The 15,269-nt window shown below is 43.5% G+C and overlaps 1 protein-coding gene across 16 annotated transcripts in view; it reads right to left on the bottom strand.

The window, feature by feature from the left end:
* zmiz1a (zinc finger, MIZ-type containing 1a) overlaps positions 1-15,269 on the bottom strand; it is a 411,800-nt gene that overhangs the window by 57,460 nt on the left and 339,071 nt on the right. The window contains exon 1 of one of the 16 annotated variants that reach the window (XM_041176101.1): positions 12,543-12,564. The exons of 14 other annotated variants lie outside the window; for them this stretch is intronic. Coding sequence is in view for 1 of the 2 variants with exons in the window: in XM_041176092.1 (XP_041032026.1) it covers positions 12,328-12,343 (16 nt within the window). In the remaining variant the exon portion in view is untranslated. Of the gene's footprint in view, positions 1-12,327; positions 12,351-12,542; positions 12,565-15,269 lie in introns of those variants that run through there. One more of the 16 variants, XM_041176092.1, reaches the window with a different exon arrangement.

Here is a 15,269-nt window from a genome sequence, read left to right as displayed (position 1 = left end):
CATATTGTAGTTATATGGTGCCTTCCACACAGAAAAGCACCTCGAGGCACTTCACCAAAATACGAAGACATGAACTGTATAAACACACAGTCCTTTTCTCTTCAAAAACACTGCAGGAAAACACGAGATGCCCAGCTTTCAGAATAATGAGTCATGGCAAACACTCAGCAATTGGAATGAGTAATTTAAACCCCACTCTCTCCTTTTGAAGGGAGATTTCCAAAGCTGTGAAATCCATACCTCGATGGGTTTTCTGGTTAGGAGGCCTGAAAGCAATTGTTGTCAGTTGATATTTCAGGCTCACCCTCCTCCTCAGAGGGCAGTTCGACACGCAGAGATCAGCCAAGATCTCTGCTCGAGTACAAGTGTTCTTGAAGGCGATGGCTGGAAAATAGAACATGGCCAGGGCTACACTCAGGAAAACCTATGTTAGTCTGGATTGGCCCAACTTCCAAACAGAAGGAGCGTGAGGATGGGGAAGGTTGGGGGCTGGAGGGCGAAGGGGGTTGCAGGGAAGCTAAACTTGGACTGGGGACTCAGACTCCAATTTATTGCCAGAGGACAGCAGACAGCGAGGAGCTTCCCTTGGAGTGCTGACGGAAAGATAAAGGGACCGGCAAAATAAAATCCTGCAAGAGAATCCCAGGAAGTGTAGCGCCGTATGCGCAAATTCAAAAATGGAACACATTCCAGGATTGTTATTTGTGACGTTCCTCACTCACTTGAGTTGAGGATGCCAGTCAATCTTGAAAAGAACAGCAGAAGGGTTAGGTATTGGGGTTTCCAAATGATTCTGGACAAAGGATCCCACCATACATTTCCAGGGTATAATTGCAGGTCAGAGGCCACGATCCCAGCATCAAATGTCTCGGAAAATTAGCCGGAAGTTTATGAAGACTGGACTGTATCATCTCTCCTGGCCTAAACGTACAACATTGATTCTCTTAACAAATCACCCGCTTTGCCTCTAATGCCAGGTCAGCTTAGCAGAGCTGTGATCCCAATATTTAGCTGCTGGGCTTTAGCACATCATTAACTTCAGAGTCAGAAGAGGTTAGAACACTCCAACTGAATCACAGTTTGTGGAGGGCTACCGGGCAATTCCCAAGATGGTTGACAAAGAAGCGTTACCGAAAAACTGAAAGGTGTTTTAAAAGTGAAATCAATTATGCAAAAAAGTTCCCTCCCTCCCACTATGGTTTAATTAAAAAGGCATCAGCTTTGTTGCCATATTATGAGTTTTACAAACTAGCCCCAGCATTTTTAAATGCAGATATCTCGTGGCATTGCTTACAGATCAGAAGCCACACTGCTCTAACACAGCTGAAACGCTGTGCCCTGCAATGGTTGGGCATTATTCAACTACCAAAGTGCCATACACTATCCGGCCTTTCCCTTCAACGCCACGAAGTCTCGGCGCTGTAAATAGGCGCATCCCAAGGACAATAAGTTAATGCTTTTGGTTGGCAGGTGCTTGTAGCTTTTCCCGGCTCCAATTGCGAAGAAACCAGCATGAAATAACGGCCCAACTTTCTATTCTGTTGGCACTTTGAAACCTGGTGTCGAGTGTGACAGATGCCAGACAGAAAACTCACTCCCCTCCCGAGGTGCTGCTCAGCAAGTCGGCAGAACGTGTTGCTTTACAAGGGCAGGAACATTATTTCATTTGAAACAAAGGTGCATTATTCTCATTATTCTGAGTGCCAAAAGTTGATGATATTAATTATTGGTCAGTTTAATTCAAAATGTGATTGCTGTTTAGGCTAGAAGTTGGATCCTTGGCTTGGTTTTGATCCTTGACTTGGTCACTTGCTCTAATAATCTGGAGAGATTCTAAGTGACGGCCCTTAATTTTTAAAGATCTGCTTTCAGATTTGACAGCAGAAATTTGCATTTAACAGTGCATGACACCTGAAGTGTGACCGGCAGGAAATGTGCGTACAAAGTGTAAGATTAAAGATAGATTCACTATATTTATGCCCTGTTTAGGGCCTCACTACAAAGTTGGCAAATGGCCATTAAAATGTAAATTAAGCAACACCAAACATACTGCAGACTTGTATAGATCAGAAGGTCCCACATTCAAGTCCCATTCTAACTGCAGCCAGGGGAGCCACAGGGCAAAACTAAAATAAAAATACCTGGAAAATCTCAGCAGGTCTGGCAGCATCTGCAGAGAGGAACACAGTTAACGGCAGACAGGGGAACATTTCCTGTTCCTAGCTGTTAGCCAATGGCTTTCTACTTAATCGCCCGCTTGCTTGCAAATCAGGGGAGGACAGCCATCAGCTCAACTATCAAGTTTTCTAGAGTCAAAAATCCTGCCAACAATTAATGTCACTCACATCTTTCTCTAGTTCCTCTCCTATTCCCCTCTCATCCCTTCTACGAGCTTCTTGTTCAACAAATCCATCCACTACTGCCACTAAACTGCTGACTGCCCAATTTCCCCACCTGGTCCCCACATGTTAGCCGATGTTGTTAGTGGTTCTCTTTCTTCAGGTGTAGTCCCTCCCTCCTTTAAATCTGCTGCCATCACCTCTCTCCTCCAAAAATCCAACCCTTGGTCCCACTGTCCTTGCAAATTACTGCCCCCTCCCCAATTTCCCTTTCCCCTCCAAAGTCCTTGAATGTGTTGCTGCCTCTCAAACCCATGTCCATCCTTTCTGGAACTCCATGTGTGAATCCCTCCAATCAGGTTTCCAACATGCCACAGTACGGAAATGGCTCGCACCAAAGTCACAAATGACATCCTATGTGACTATGACAAAGGTAAATGGCCCCTCCTCATCCTACTCGACATGTCTGCACTTTGACATGGTTGACTACACCACCCTCTTCCAACATGTCTCCACTGCCATCCAGCTGAGCGGGACTGCTCTCAGCCAGTTCCACCCTTATCTATCTAATCATAGCCAGAGTAACACTTGCAATGGCTTCTCTTCCTGCTGCCACACCGCTACCTCTGGTGTCCCCCAAGGGTTTTTCTTTGGCCCCCTCCTATTTCTCCTCTACATGCTATCCCTTGGTGACATCAACCAAAAGCACAGTAAGAGTGTTCACTTGAATGCTGATGATCTCTAGCTCTACCTCACCACCACCACCACCACCTCTTGACTCCTCCATTATTGTTAAATGATCAAATTGCTTGTCCGACATCCAATACTGCATGAGCAGAAATTTCCTCCAATGACTGAAGCCATTTTCTTTAGTCCCTACTGCAAACTCTCCCTGGGAACTGTTTGAGACTGAACCAGACCAGTCACATCTTTGGTGTCACATTTTAGCCCAAGATTAGCTTCTGACCACAAACCCATACAATAACTAAGACCATCTAATTCCACTTTTGTAATATTATCCAACTTCACATCACCTCAGCTTGTCTGCTTTGAAATCCTCACTCATGCTTTTGTTACCTCCAGACTTGAGTATTTCAAAGCACTCTTTGCAGTGTCCCACATTCCACCCTCCATAGACTTGAGGTTATCCATGTCCCGAGTCCCGTTCACCCATCACCCCTTGCTAACCTACACCAGCTCCTGCTGAAGCGCCAATTCAATTTTAAAACTCTCATCTGTGTTTTCAAATTCCTGCATGATCTCGTCCCCCACTAACTTTGGAATGTCCAACAGCCCCACAACCCTTTGAGATATCTGTGCTCATCTAATTCTGGCCCTTTGACCATCCTCGGTTCTAATCGCTCCACCATTGGTTTCCGTGCCATCCGCTGTTTGGGCCCTCCGGCTGTCCTCCTCTCCGCATCTTTTTCTTTCTTTAAGATGCTTCCTAAACACTATCTCTTTGACCAAAGCATTTGGCCATTTGCTATAACATCATCTTATGATCCTCTGTGTCAAATTTTGCTTTGGGATTTTTTTTTTAATGCGCTGAATAAATACAAGTTGTTGTTTTCATCCTTCATTGATAGAGGACAAGTATTTGGATGAAACACAGGAAAGTGTATGAGTCATGGCCTTCAGCAGAGAAGTTGATGAAAGGAGGAGTGAAGAAGGGTTCTGGTTGGTTTAGTTGTTGATTTTCCCCCTTTGAAACCTTCTGTTCTCTGCCTCTTGCCCTCCCTCCTCAAACAATGTAATGACATCAGGGGCTCCTTGTTTTAGACACTTCAGACGTGTCCAGTTGCATCCTGCAGCACGGTAAGTCTATGCTAACTGGCTACCTGCATCACTACTACATTATCTGCTTTCAAGAAAATCTATCTACCTTTTTAAGGACACAGAAAGAAGCAGCTTAGTGATGGCATCCTGCAACAGGTGACTGCAATATACAACTGAGTGAGCAAGGGAAGCATAGGAGAGTGAATGAGTTAGAGAGAGAGAGAGAACGCACAGGACTTTTAAAACATTTCTTTTTTCATGGGAAGTGGGTGGGACTGGCAATGTCAGCACTTGTGCCCATCCCTAATTGCCCTTGAACTAAATGGCTTGCTAGGCCATTTTGGAGGGCAGTTAACAGTCAACCATATTACATGTAGGCCAGACCAGGTAAGGACAGCGGATTTCCTTCCCTATAGGACATTAGTGAACCAGATTTATTTTCTTAACAACAATCGATGTTAGTTTCACGGTCACCATTACTGAGACTAGCTTTCAATTCCAGATTTACTAATTTAATTTAAATTCCACCAGCTGCCATGGTGGGATTTGAACCAGTGTCCCTAGAGGTTTAGTCTAGGCCTCTGGATTACTAGCTCAGTGACATTACCCACTACACCACCATCTCCCCCTCATATCCTATCTTATTGTTTCATCAATAACTCAATGAAACCATAGTTCAATTTGGTTAATACTGAAAATAAATGTCAATTCAGATTAAAGCTGTGTGTTATTTAGCTCTGACTTTTTCGAGTGTTGAGAGCAACGAGTTTGACATTTTTATATTAACTATGGGATAAGACAAAGAGGACTGCCATTTCCAAGTGATCTACGCAGATCCTGTTTATTCTATTGAGGAGGAATGTTCCCTAACGGAGGCCAAGACTAAATAAGGAAACAAACAGAACTTTCTAAACCACTGCTAAACATTAAAAAGTGAACAGAGGGCAAAGTTCATTCATGTGGAAACTCTTGGGGCAGATCAGCCTATATGGGAAGATATCTCTGCACACACACATTCAAAGAAAAACTGCTAAGGTTTAATGTGAAAGAAAAGATGGTTTCCCTTTACAAACAATTATTCAGTTTTCCAACTTATTCACAAGATTTCATCAGGAAACATCCTTCAAAAGGAATCACTTGACAGCGTTGAAAACCTGCACATAGCTGGTCACTGGTGCCAACAGACTGACCGCCTGGGAAATTAAGGGTCAAGTTGGATTGCATGGTACAAGGACATATCCCTGAACCCCCGAGCAAAGTTAGCTCCCGACCTCTATCATGTCGGAGTGCAGAATGGAATGGCTAGTCAGATATTTCCTCACAGGGCAGAAGGAGAACTCGGCAGGGCCATTATCCACGAGCTGCTTTCAGACACCACCCAGTGAGCACCTCACAGCGGCATCTGGGCGGCTCTGGAGAAGGCTCACCTGAAATCCTGGATGCACTATTAAGTGGGAGAATAATAGAATTTAGCCTTCAGAACAAAGAGTAACTGCTCATATTTTAACTTCTTAAACTTTCACTCAATTGATGAAACTAACCTCTTATCTGGTATATAAACTTAATCACATGGAGAGGGAGATGCAACATATGCCAAGAAAACCGGTAGGAGATCCCACACTCCTCTTCTCCAGTGACTGTGCATGTGATAAAATTATTACATTTAACACAGGTTTACCTGATTGTTCATTGGTTGATTCAGTCAGTAAATGTCCCAAAAACCTCAGACATTCCTGATATATAAATTATAAATCACACTCTAGCGTTACAATGTTTTTTTTAAAAAATGGAACATTTTTTTCAGAAGACCTGACAGCAATTTTATCAGAAAACCTGCACATTGTCAACGTGTAACACTATCCTTTTGCAGTCTGTCTCTGCAACCATAACGCAACCCAAAACCTACAACTATTTTAATAGCAGCAAAATGGACTTTATGCATCTAAATTTCTCAGTTACATCAGTATAGGCAATTGAACCAAAATTCAAATCAGAATTATTTGCAGGCTAAGAGCAATTAGTGGATTTATTTGCAATTGCGAGTATACAGAAGCATGGGAAAGGAAAATGAATGTTATACAAAATATCACAGGGCACAACATTCAGATGCATCCAACATGGAGGGTAATTGTGGGAGTTAAATGCTCTCACATTTCCTGGAGTGAAAATGTCAGAGCATCTTAAAGTGAACAGGAACCCCGATGCAGTTGGATGACAGTCCTCTTGGGCAATTTCTGGTGTCAGGGCTAATGACTCACGGTGTTTCATACGCAATGCAGAGTATGCTTGCCAGCGGAGTCACTTTTGGAACTCAGCATCAGAAAACCCAGCAAGAACCAGGCAGCACGGGAACACAACTTGTAGCTTACACCTCGCTGATGCGAGAATTCAATAAAGCCTTAATGAAGGGATCAACCACGGTTGCAGTTTAGGACCGTGTCAGGGCCATTCGTCAATGAGAACCTCCTGAAATTTTGTTTAGCTATTTACACAAACACATCAGATTAAAAATTCGGAATGACATATCACTTTTACGAGTGCGGTGAAATAATAAATTTAACAAATTTAAAAACACCCAGTTTCATTCTGTTGAAGAGCTGTCCTGTCTTTCATACTCTAACATCAGTTAGATTGAAAATGACAAATTATTTTGTCTAGACTAAAGAAACTGACACCCCAGCTTAAAGTTCTTTCCAATACCAACAACTTGTGTTTATGTAGCACTTTTAACATAGTAAAACTTTCTATGAAACTTCACAGGAGCGTTACTAAACTTTGACACCGAGCCACAAAAAGAAATGTTAGGACAAGTGACTAAAAACTTGGATAAAGAGGTAGGGTTTAAGGAATGGCTTGACAGAGGAGAGAGAGGTAGAGAAGCAGAGAGGCTTAGAGAGGGGATTCCAGCTTGGGGTTCAGGCAGTGATGCTGGAGTGATGAAAATTGGCAATAGGTCAGGTGCCAGAATTGGAGGGGTGTACAGATCTTGGGAGAGTTGTAGGAGGTTAGAAAGATAGGGATTAGCGAGGCCATAGAAGGATTTGATGACAAAGATGAAAATGTTAAAAATCAAAGCGATTTTCTTACTTAGTCTTCAATTATCTGTCGCTACCCATCCTGCAGCATAATATTGGGATCATACATCTTCACAGCTCTGTTGCAATGATCGATTAGAAATCTGCAGTTGATTTGACAAGTCTAAAGGGGAGGGTGGACTGGGTCCCTGCTGCTGATTGCTAACCAGCAGAGACATGATGTGTTCATGGGTGGGCCTAAGGGAAGGAAGTGGTCCACAGTTTGGCAGATTTGCTGTTTCAGCAACTAGTCTGATGCCATTCTCCATTAATGCACCTGAATAATGACTGGTTAGGGAAGGATCAACAGGTCTTTGTGGGGGGGTGGGTGGGGGGGGGCAAAATTGGAAAAGGAAAACAGTTACAGTTCTTTCTTCAAGAATATAAATCAAATATTGAACACCGGTCAGGAAAAATATAACCAAACATCAAATAAATCATGCATCTGAACCGCACAAACTCCTTTTCCTATCCACTTACTTCTATTAAGAACAGTGAACAAATAATACTAGAGAGTCAAGTGTTGTTGATGCTGCTCTTTTACTTGGTCCATTGGGAGGCATGCTCGAATGAATTTGCCCTCAGCCAGATCCTTTCTCCAGCCCGTGTGTAAACCTAGCCAAGACTAACATTGTTACCCTCCAGAGAAAGCAGGAGCCTGCACAGTGTCTCTCATTCAGGGGTCTAATTACTTGACAATTTTAGTTTCCAGGCCGGCTCAGAACAAAAGCGCTTAACCAACAAGATTACGAGCAGCATTGGGAAGGTGGACAGAGCATTCGGGGGGTGGAGGGGGTTTGAACATGTGTGTTTCCTGATCAGTGTCTACTTTCCATCACAAAGAAGCTGTGCAAGTGTAAAGTGTATCATCTGCCCAATGTGCATGACTGAATGTCCCCATCCATGACAATGGCTCCACTCAGAAGTCCTAATTACTATATCTGGTTCCCATTTAAAATGTGCTCAGACTTTCCATGATCCACCCTCGTCCTTTCCACTGGCAGAATGACTACATCTGAGCTGGCTTGCTCACACCTGCCTCTTCACCTAAAGCAACATGCTATGTGTCTGACTTAACTGACACACTGAATCTGAGCTAATTGGGAAGGCTCTTAACACAAGGCTAAGTGACAGGCAAAGCCTGGTTAGGCTAAAGAGAATAGTGAGGAATTCTGATTGCAATTAAACCTCAATGGCGCTGACTTTATTTGTGCAGTCATACGGAGAAGAAGTTGAATTTGTACAAAGACCAGACCCAGCAGTAGCACAAGGTGCTTAAAGGGCCTTTACCCTGGTGGGCTGATTTGAACTCTCGGCAAAGGACACATGGAAAGGGGCTGAGAGGGCCAGATTTTAAACCCTAGGCCTCATCTGCCCGAGCTCCACCCGTGTCTTGCCTGAACCTGGAAGGCTGCCTCCTTTTTGGCCGTCAGGAGGACCTGAAGGAATGGGTAACTTGGTCGGGGTCAGGAGGGAAGCCCAGGAAATCGGAGGCCCGTAGTTTCATTATGGGGCCTGGAACGGCAATGGGTCAAATTATAATATATCTCACTGCTGTCTGCGGGATCTCACTGTGTGCGAATTGGCTGTTGCATTTCTGTACATTGGTGCCTAAAGAGAAAATAATTCAGTGATCCCGAGGCTCTCAAAGGTTTGAAACAGATGCAAGTCCTTTCTTGTACCTTTCTGGCACTTCAGTGACAACAATTCTTCAAATGTGCTTTCATTCTCAGAGGTTGGGTGGGGATGGGCAGGTTCACACTGCCTGAGGGATACCTGGTGAATTCCTGATATCCGCCAGACAGTCTGTGAACGTGGCTGCAGAGAAGGTGGGTCAAAGACAGTCTCCAGAGAGACTTAACATGCTGGCTGCTCATCAGCAGCTCTGAAGAGAATGCAGGTTAATACTTTGAGAATAAACCAGTCAGAACAATAGTCAGAAGCAGTAAGAGTTAATACCAAAAAAGGAAAATTCAGCATAACAAAAAGAGCTTCACAAACTGAATTAAAATTTGGTTGGTCAGGCTGACGGTACATTCCTCTCCTTCTGGTCGTACAGAGCCTCAAGTGTTTCCCAGCTCTAATAAAGAGCTCGCAGCCCAAAATGTTAACTTGCCACTTCTTCTGACAGTTGTTGATGAACCTGCTGAGTAGTTGCAGCTTATTCCTGAACCGATTGATCAGGAGGTTCGGAAGGGGAGGAGGGGGTAATCCAATTTATTTTTGATAAACCACAAAATGCAGCCACAAACCACCCTCAGCCCAGCACATGGTGTGCTGCTGTGTTATTATCCTGGCCTTAGGCAGTTGCAACAAAGCATTGCACCCCTCACACAAAAAGAAACCAAACACGAAATGGGCAGGAGGAGGTATAGAAACTCCCTGGCAGATACACGCAACATTCGGAGGCTGTTGGGTGGTTGGGGTTGGGGGGGGGTGGGGGGGGCATAATCTTTTGCAGCATTTTGGTTTCCTCTTAAGCAGGAATTTCTTCAAAAAATTAATTTACCAACTGGATCAATGTTAATATAATCAGCAACTTAAAACTCTACTTCATCATTCTGCAAAGGCTTATGATCTTCAAGCCTAGATTATGACCAATGTTCTGTCACCATTCATGTATTCAAAACCTTTAGCCCACACACACACTTCTAATGATAATTTTTCCATTATAATTTTTGTGTTCACTTATAAAATGAAAACTGCCCGTTTAAACTTGTCACAACTGAGTTATGGCACCCGAAGCTTTGCATCTCCTCATGCTGTACTGTTGACACAATCCTATGCCGTAAACAACTTTCTTTTTCCATTTCCAAAATTGCTGAATGTTTAGTCATAAATAATAGTAAGGACAGAATTAGAACTTTAAAATGGACACAATTATCTCTGGACATCCTGGCTTAATTATTCCTCTATCCGTAAGTCACTTTTTAACCTGAATCTTACACTAGGTCCAAGTTCCCTGCAGCTACCACACAAATGTTTGGCTAGCATTTCACAATTTTATTTCTCCCTGCCCTTTCTTCCCCCCTCCATTCCACCATCACAGCAGACCATTTTGATCAGGAGCTTCTGTGAAGACGACAGCTGGGAACTCATACCCCAGCACTTGGCGGGTTGGGGGAATTGCAATGTGCCGTGCCCTCGTGTTGTCTACATTATCCAACACAGCGACCACACAATAAGTTATCCCTCGATGAAACACAGGCAAGATGAAGACTGAGGACTCATAGGAAAATCACAAAGATGGTTTAACCTATTTCCAGCAAGACGCAGGAATAACAGGAAAAACAGAACGCTTCAAGTTCACCACTCAAGCAGCTGCTAATGATTTCAACCCTCCCCCTCCTCTGTCATACAACAGTTACAAGCATAGAAAGATGCCATTTGGCCCATCGTGTCCATGCCAGCTCACTGCAAGAGAAGCTCAAGTACCCCCACTCCCTTGCCCTTTCCCCGCAGCCCTGCAAATTTTTCTTTTCCGGCATCTATCCAATTCCCTTTTAAAAGCCCTGATTGTATCTCCCTCCACCAGGTTCTCAGGTAGTGGCATTCAGATTCTAACCACTCACTGCATACAAAACTTTGTCATGTTGCTGTACCCTTATATCTTACTGGAAATAGGTTCTTTTGCCATTTACCTTAAATTGGAGTCCTCTGGTTTGCAAAACTTTCTGTCAACGGGAACAGTTTCCCTCTTTCTAGTCTGGGCTCTCATGATTTTGAACATTTGATTTCATCAAATCTCCTCTCAATCTTCTCTTTTCTAAGGACCTTCTCCAATCTAACCACATGACAAAGTCCTTCATTTCTGGAACCATTCTTGTAAATCTTTTCTGCGGCCTCTCGGAAGTCCAGGTGTTGTGCCCAGAATTGGACACAACACGCCAATTGAGACCGAATTAATGTTTTATAAAGATAACTTTCTTGCCTTTGCACTCTATGCCTCTATTTATAAAGCCCAGGAGATTCTCTGTGCCACTCTCTCAAGCTGCCCTGCCATGTTCAAAGGTAATTGGTTTCTAAAAGGCTGCTGCAGATTACAGTGAGTAATTTTACAAGCATTCAGTAATTAATGGTGAGTGTCTGCCAGTCTGGAGGCAGTTAACAACTGGAAGGACAACTGAAGGTCAGGAGCTGAGGATCAATAACTGGCAAACATCACATCTTCTTCCACGTTCCCGCTGCTTTGACAGCAGACGGACATCTAGACATAAGTGAACACGATCCTGGTGCTGCACCTCAAAACCGCCATGTGTCAGCAATCCACGACCACTTGATCCACTCAACCAGAGAGAGGCACAGACCCTCTAAACCTAAACAAAACACAGGGCTATTTGGTGCACTGAGGTCTGATCAAGTTTATCGATGGCCACGAGGAATGTTCAGGGACTGAGGTGAGTCAGTCAGGATTGAAGTGCCCAGCCAGGCCAAATGTTAAAACCCAAAGTAATCTGAATTTGGCTGGTTTGAGCCTCCTTCCGGTCAACAGCAAGTAAGTCCATGTTGGGTTTAGCAATTCCCATTCCTCATGTGTAAGTAGTTGTTAGTGTTTCCTGGTGCTTTCTCACTGAGGTTGAGTAGAAATGCATCAAGTATTTGGTGATTTGAAAGGCAAAGCTATTAGACAATCCATCTTTCACCTCTAGTCCCTCTAGATCATCATAGCCTGCAGATATGTTATACTCTTCCCACCCTTCTCACCATGTTGACGGAGACTTACTTCACCTTACCCTATTTGGTCTCATTCACTTCTAGGTCGTCAGAACTGCAAAGCCTCTCACCCTTCAACAACATGTCTTTTGAAAAATTCAACCATGACATCATCTAACCATTACTTCCATCATCTCCTCTCCTATTCTTTTAACCCTTGGTGATGTCTTTAGACTGTAGTGCTAAGGTGATCTCCTTCTCAAATGGTAAAAGACTTGGACTGCAGCCTTACTTGTTGATACAAACTCAAAATATCCTCAATATTCATCCCAAATGCCTTCCCTTAGGCTTGCTCATAACTGAGAGGAGAAAGTGCAGCTATCGCTAATCCAGGGTGTCTACAGCCCAGTGGCTTACAAAATTAAAATGTGTTGGGATTTGAATATATATGACTTTTGTGAAGTGCTAAGCATTGCACAGACCTGAATCACTGCCCATGAGCTTCTGTCATGGTCTGATCATTTTATTTCCTGTTAATGTTTTTCAACTTGGCAGTACGGCTGTGGTAGCCCATCTCTCAGCTCCATGTTTGTCATCGATATATGGCGCAATTTCAGCTCACAAGAAAAAAGACAATGCTTTCTCTGCACTGCAACCTATAAGCCCCGCAGCTTTGCAAGGGGACAGCATGACTTACTGTTTGCTCTCCAGTGAGGAAAAATTCGATTCACATGGTAGAAATGAACCTTGACAAATGTGCATTCAGTTTGCTTGATAAGGCTGCACTGCAGATGGAAATGGAACTTCTTTAGACTGCAGATAAAGCAGCATCAGTTTGATGATCTTTGCGCAATATCCTGGCGTCACACTGCCCGAAAGCAGAAGTAGAGTCAACAGTAACTTTGAAAGGGAATTATATGCACACACTTAGAAAGGAGAAATCTTCAGGATATTTTGAAGAGCTGGCACGGACACAATGGGCCGAATGGCCTCCTCCTGTACCATTCTAGGCCCTCATTTAGCAACTCTAGCAACATTGCTTAGTCTCAGTTCATCTCCCTTTCATTTTCTCCGACCACTAGATCAAACTGTTTGCTGGGGCTGCAGCCTAGAGTATCACCCGAGAATGGGGCAGAGTGGTATGTACAGTGTAGCTCTGGAGTGCACCAATACCAAAGCAAGTCCAGGCACTTTGGCTTTGAAACCAGCCCAAAGCATTCTTGGGTATTTTAAACATAAGGTACTAGGTAATGGAGAATTGTACATAATAATTTTATCTTGTGTAATTGTCAATTGCCTGCTTCCAACCAGAGCTCCTCACATCAAGAAAAGAAAGGCTTGCATTTATATAGCATTTTTCACGACCACTGGATGTCTCAAAGCACTTTACAGCCACTGAAGTACTTTCTAAAATGCAGTCACTGTTGTAGTGTAGGAAATGCAACGGTCAATTTTGCAGACAACAAAGTCCCACAAACAGCAATGGGATAATGAGCAGAAAATCTGTTCTTTCGTGATTGAGCGATAAACAATGGCCAGGACACCAGGGATAACTCCCCTGCTCTTCTTCAAAATGGTTCCGTGGGATCTTTTACATCTGCTTGAGCAGCAGTTGAGGCCTCAGTTTGACATCTCATCTGAAAGAAATCACCTCCAATGGTGTGGCATACCTTCAGTACCGCACTGGAATGTCAGCCTTGATTTTTGTGCTCAAGCCCTGGAGTGGGACTTGAACCCAGAGCCTTGCGACTCAGAGGTGAGAGGGCTACCAGCTGAGCATAAAAATCTATTTTTTTTTTAAAAGCCTGCATACAGTAACATCACTATCGCTGATCAGGATGAAGATGTAACTCCCCCGTCAATCATGACTGAAGAAGATCTGACAGAAACAAAATTATCAATGCAATGTCAGGCAGGAGTCACAGCTGTCCATTTTACATCAAACAATGTCTACTTACTCCACAGAGTCTATTGAACAAGGGTCACAATGAGAACTACAGCAACTTTTCTCAATAAAAGCAGGGATTTCTCCAGCACAATGCAGTAAGTGGAGGATAGTTACATAACACAGATCTTTATTTAGGAAATTGATCCTCATTACTCCAGGACTGAATGAGGGGGGGAGTTACCCAATCAACGGTCAAAGGCTTTAGTGATCAGCTTCAAGAGGTATTAGATCAGGACCAGTATCTTGCGAGGTCCTAACATACCAACCCATCAGTACCCTCTCCAGGGTTCTCCTTTGACATTTTTATCCCCTACATTTAAGTGAAATACACAATCATTGTGAAAAAGTAGCTTTCATCATATCAATCTCCCAGGTCACCGGATTCCCCGTCTTAATTGTACCAGTGTATGATGGGCTTAGCGAGAGCTCCCAGTGACAATACTTTTCTCGAGTTTCTGCTGTTTCATCTGTTTTCCTTCAACATAAACACCAATTGCACAAGAAGTGTTTTACCAGTTCAGTCTGAAACCCAAGCTCTAATTATAATGAATGTTACAGAATGTTCTCATGGCATGAGTCACCCTTTAACCAGCTCTCCATTCAGTTTTTTGCAGCGTGCAATGCACCAACTGCAGAAATGATGGGAAAGCGGGATGGTAAATGGGAGAATCTGTACACTTGGAAATTCAACGTGACTCTTTTTATCTTCCTCAGTTACTTCATGCCACACACTCCACCCTCGAATTCAGAAATACAGGGCAGTCATGTACTGCCAGAATGGCTGATCTATGTTAAATGTTACCCCTACATGTGTTTTCTGTGCACATCTGTATTCAGTATCTGTGTTAAGTAACCAAAAGAAGGTCTTACAGGTGGTTCAGGAGAAGGGTCGGTCCGTGAACAACGCCAACATTTGAGCCCCAAATTTGATCACTAGCCCTCTTCATTTTGGGAAGATAAGCTTGCTCGTTTTACATGAGATGGAAGAGATCAGTTCTCACCTGTCCAGGCTGCTTGCAGGTGGATCTGTGAGGGAGGGGTATCGGTATTGTTGAAGAAGATTTTTTAACAGGCAGATCGGTCCTGCACAAGTGATTAAAAAAATGTGCGGTAGAGAGGAAAAATTTGTTCTGTGTTGCTTCTTAAATAAAGTTGGCAAACACTAAAATTATACCCACTGCAGATTTCATTTAGGCTCAACCGGCTTCACATATAGGATACATGTGACCTAAAATGTGCATTAGGAGTAGCCAATTTCAACCTTTTTGCTGAGTGCTGCATGTCTAACCTGAACGCACATCTCAGTCAAGCCATTAAAACAGCAAATCTTCTCTCATGATGCACTATCTTCAAGAAAATGCTTGGAAAATGCTGGAGGTGTTCTGTGCAGCTTTGGGATCCCCAATTTGTTTCTCTGTTCTTTCATGGGACGTGGGCATTGATGGCCAGGGCAGTATTTGTTGCCCATCCCCGATT

This window comes from Carcharodon carcharias, chromosome 28, assembly GCF_017639515.1.
Source record: "Carcharodon carcharias isolate sCarCar2 chromosome 28, sCarCar2.pri, whole genome shotgun sequence".
In the NCBI taxonomy this organism is placed as follows: domain Eukaryota; kingdom Metazoa; phylum Chordata; class Chondrichthyes; order Lamniformes; family Lamnidae; genus Carcharodon; species Carcharodon carcharias.
The sequence above is the reverse complement of the archived record's forward strand: the minus strand, read 5'-3'. Positions and strand labels throughout refer to the sequence as shown.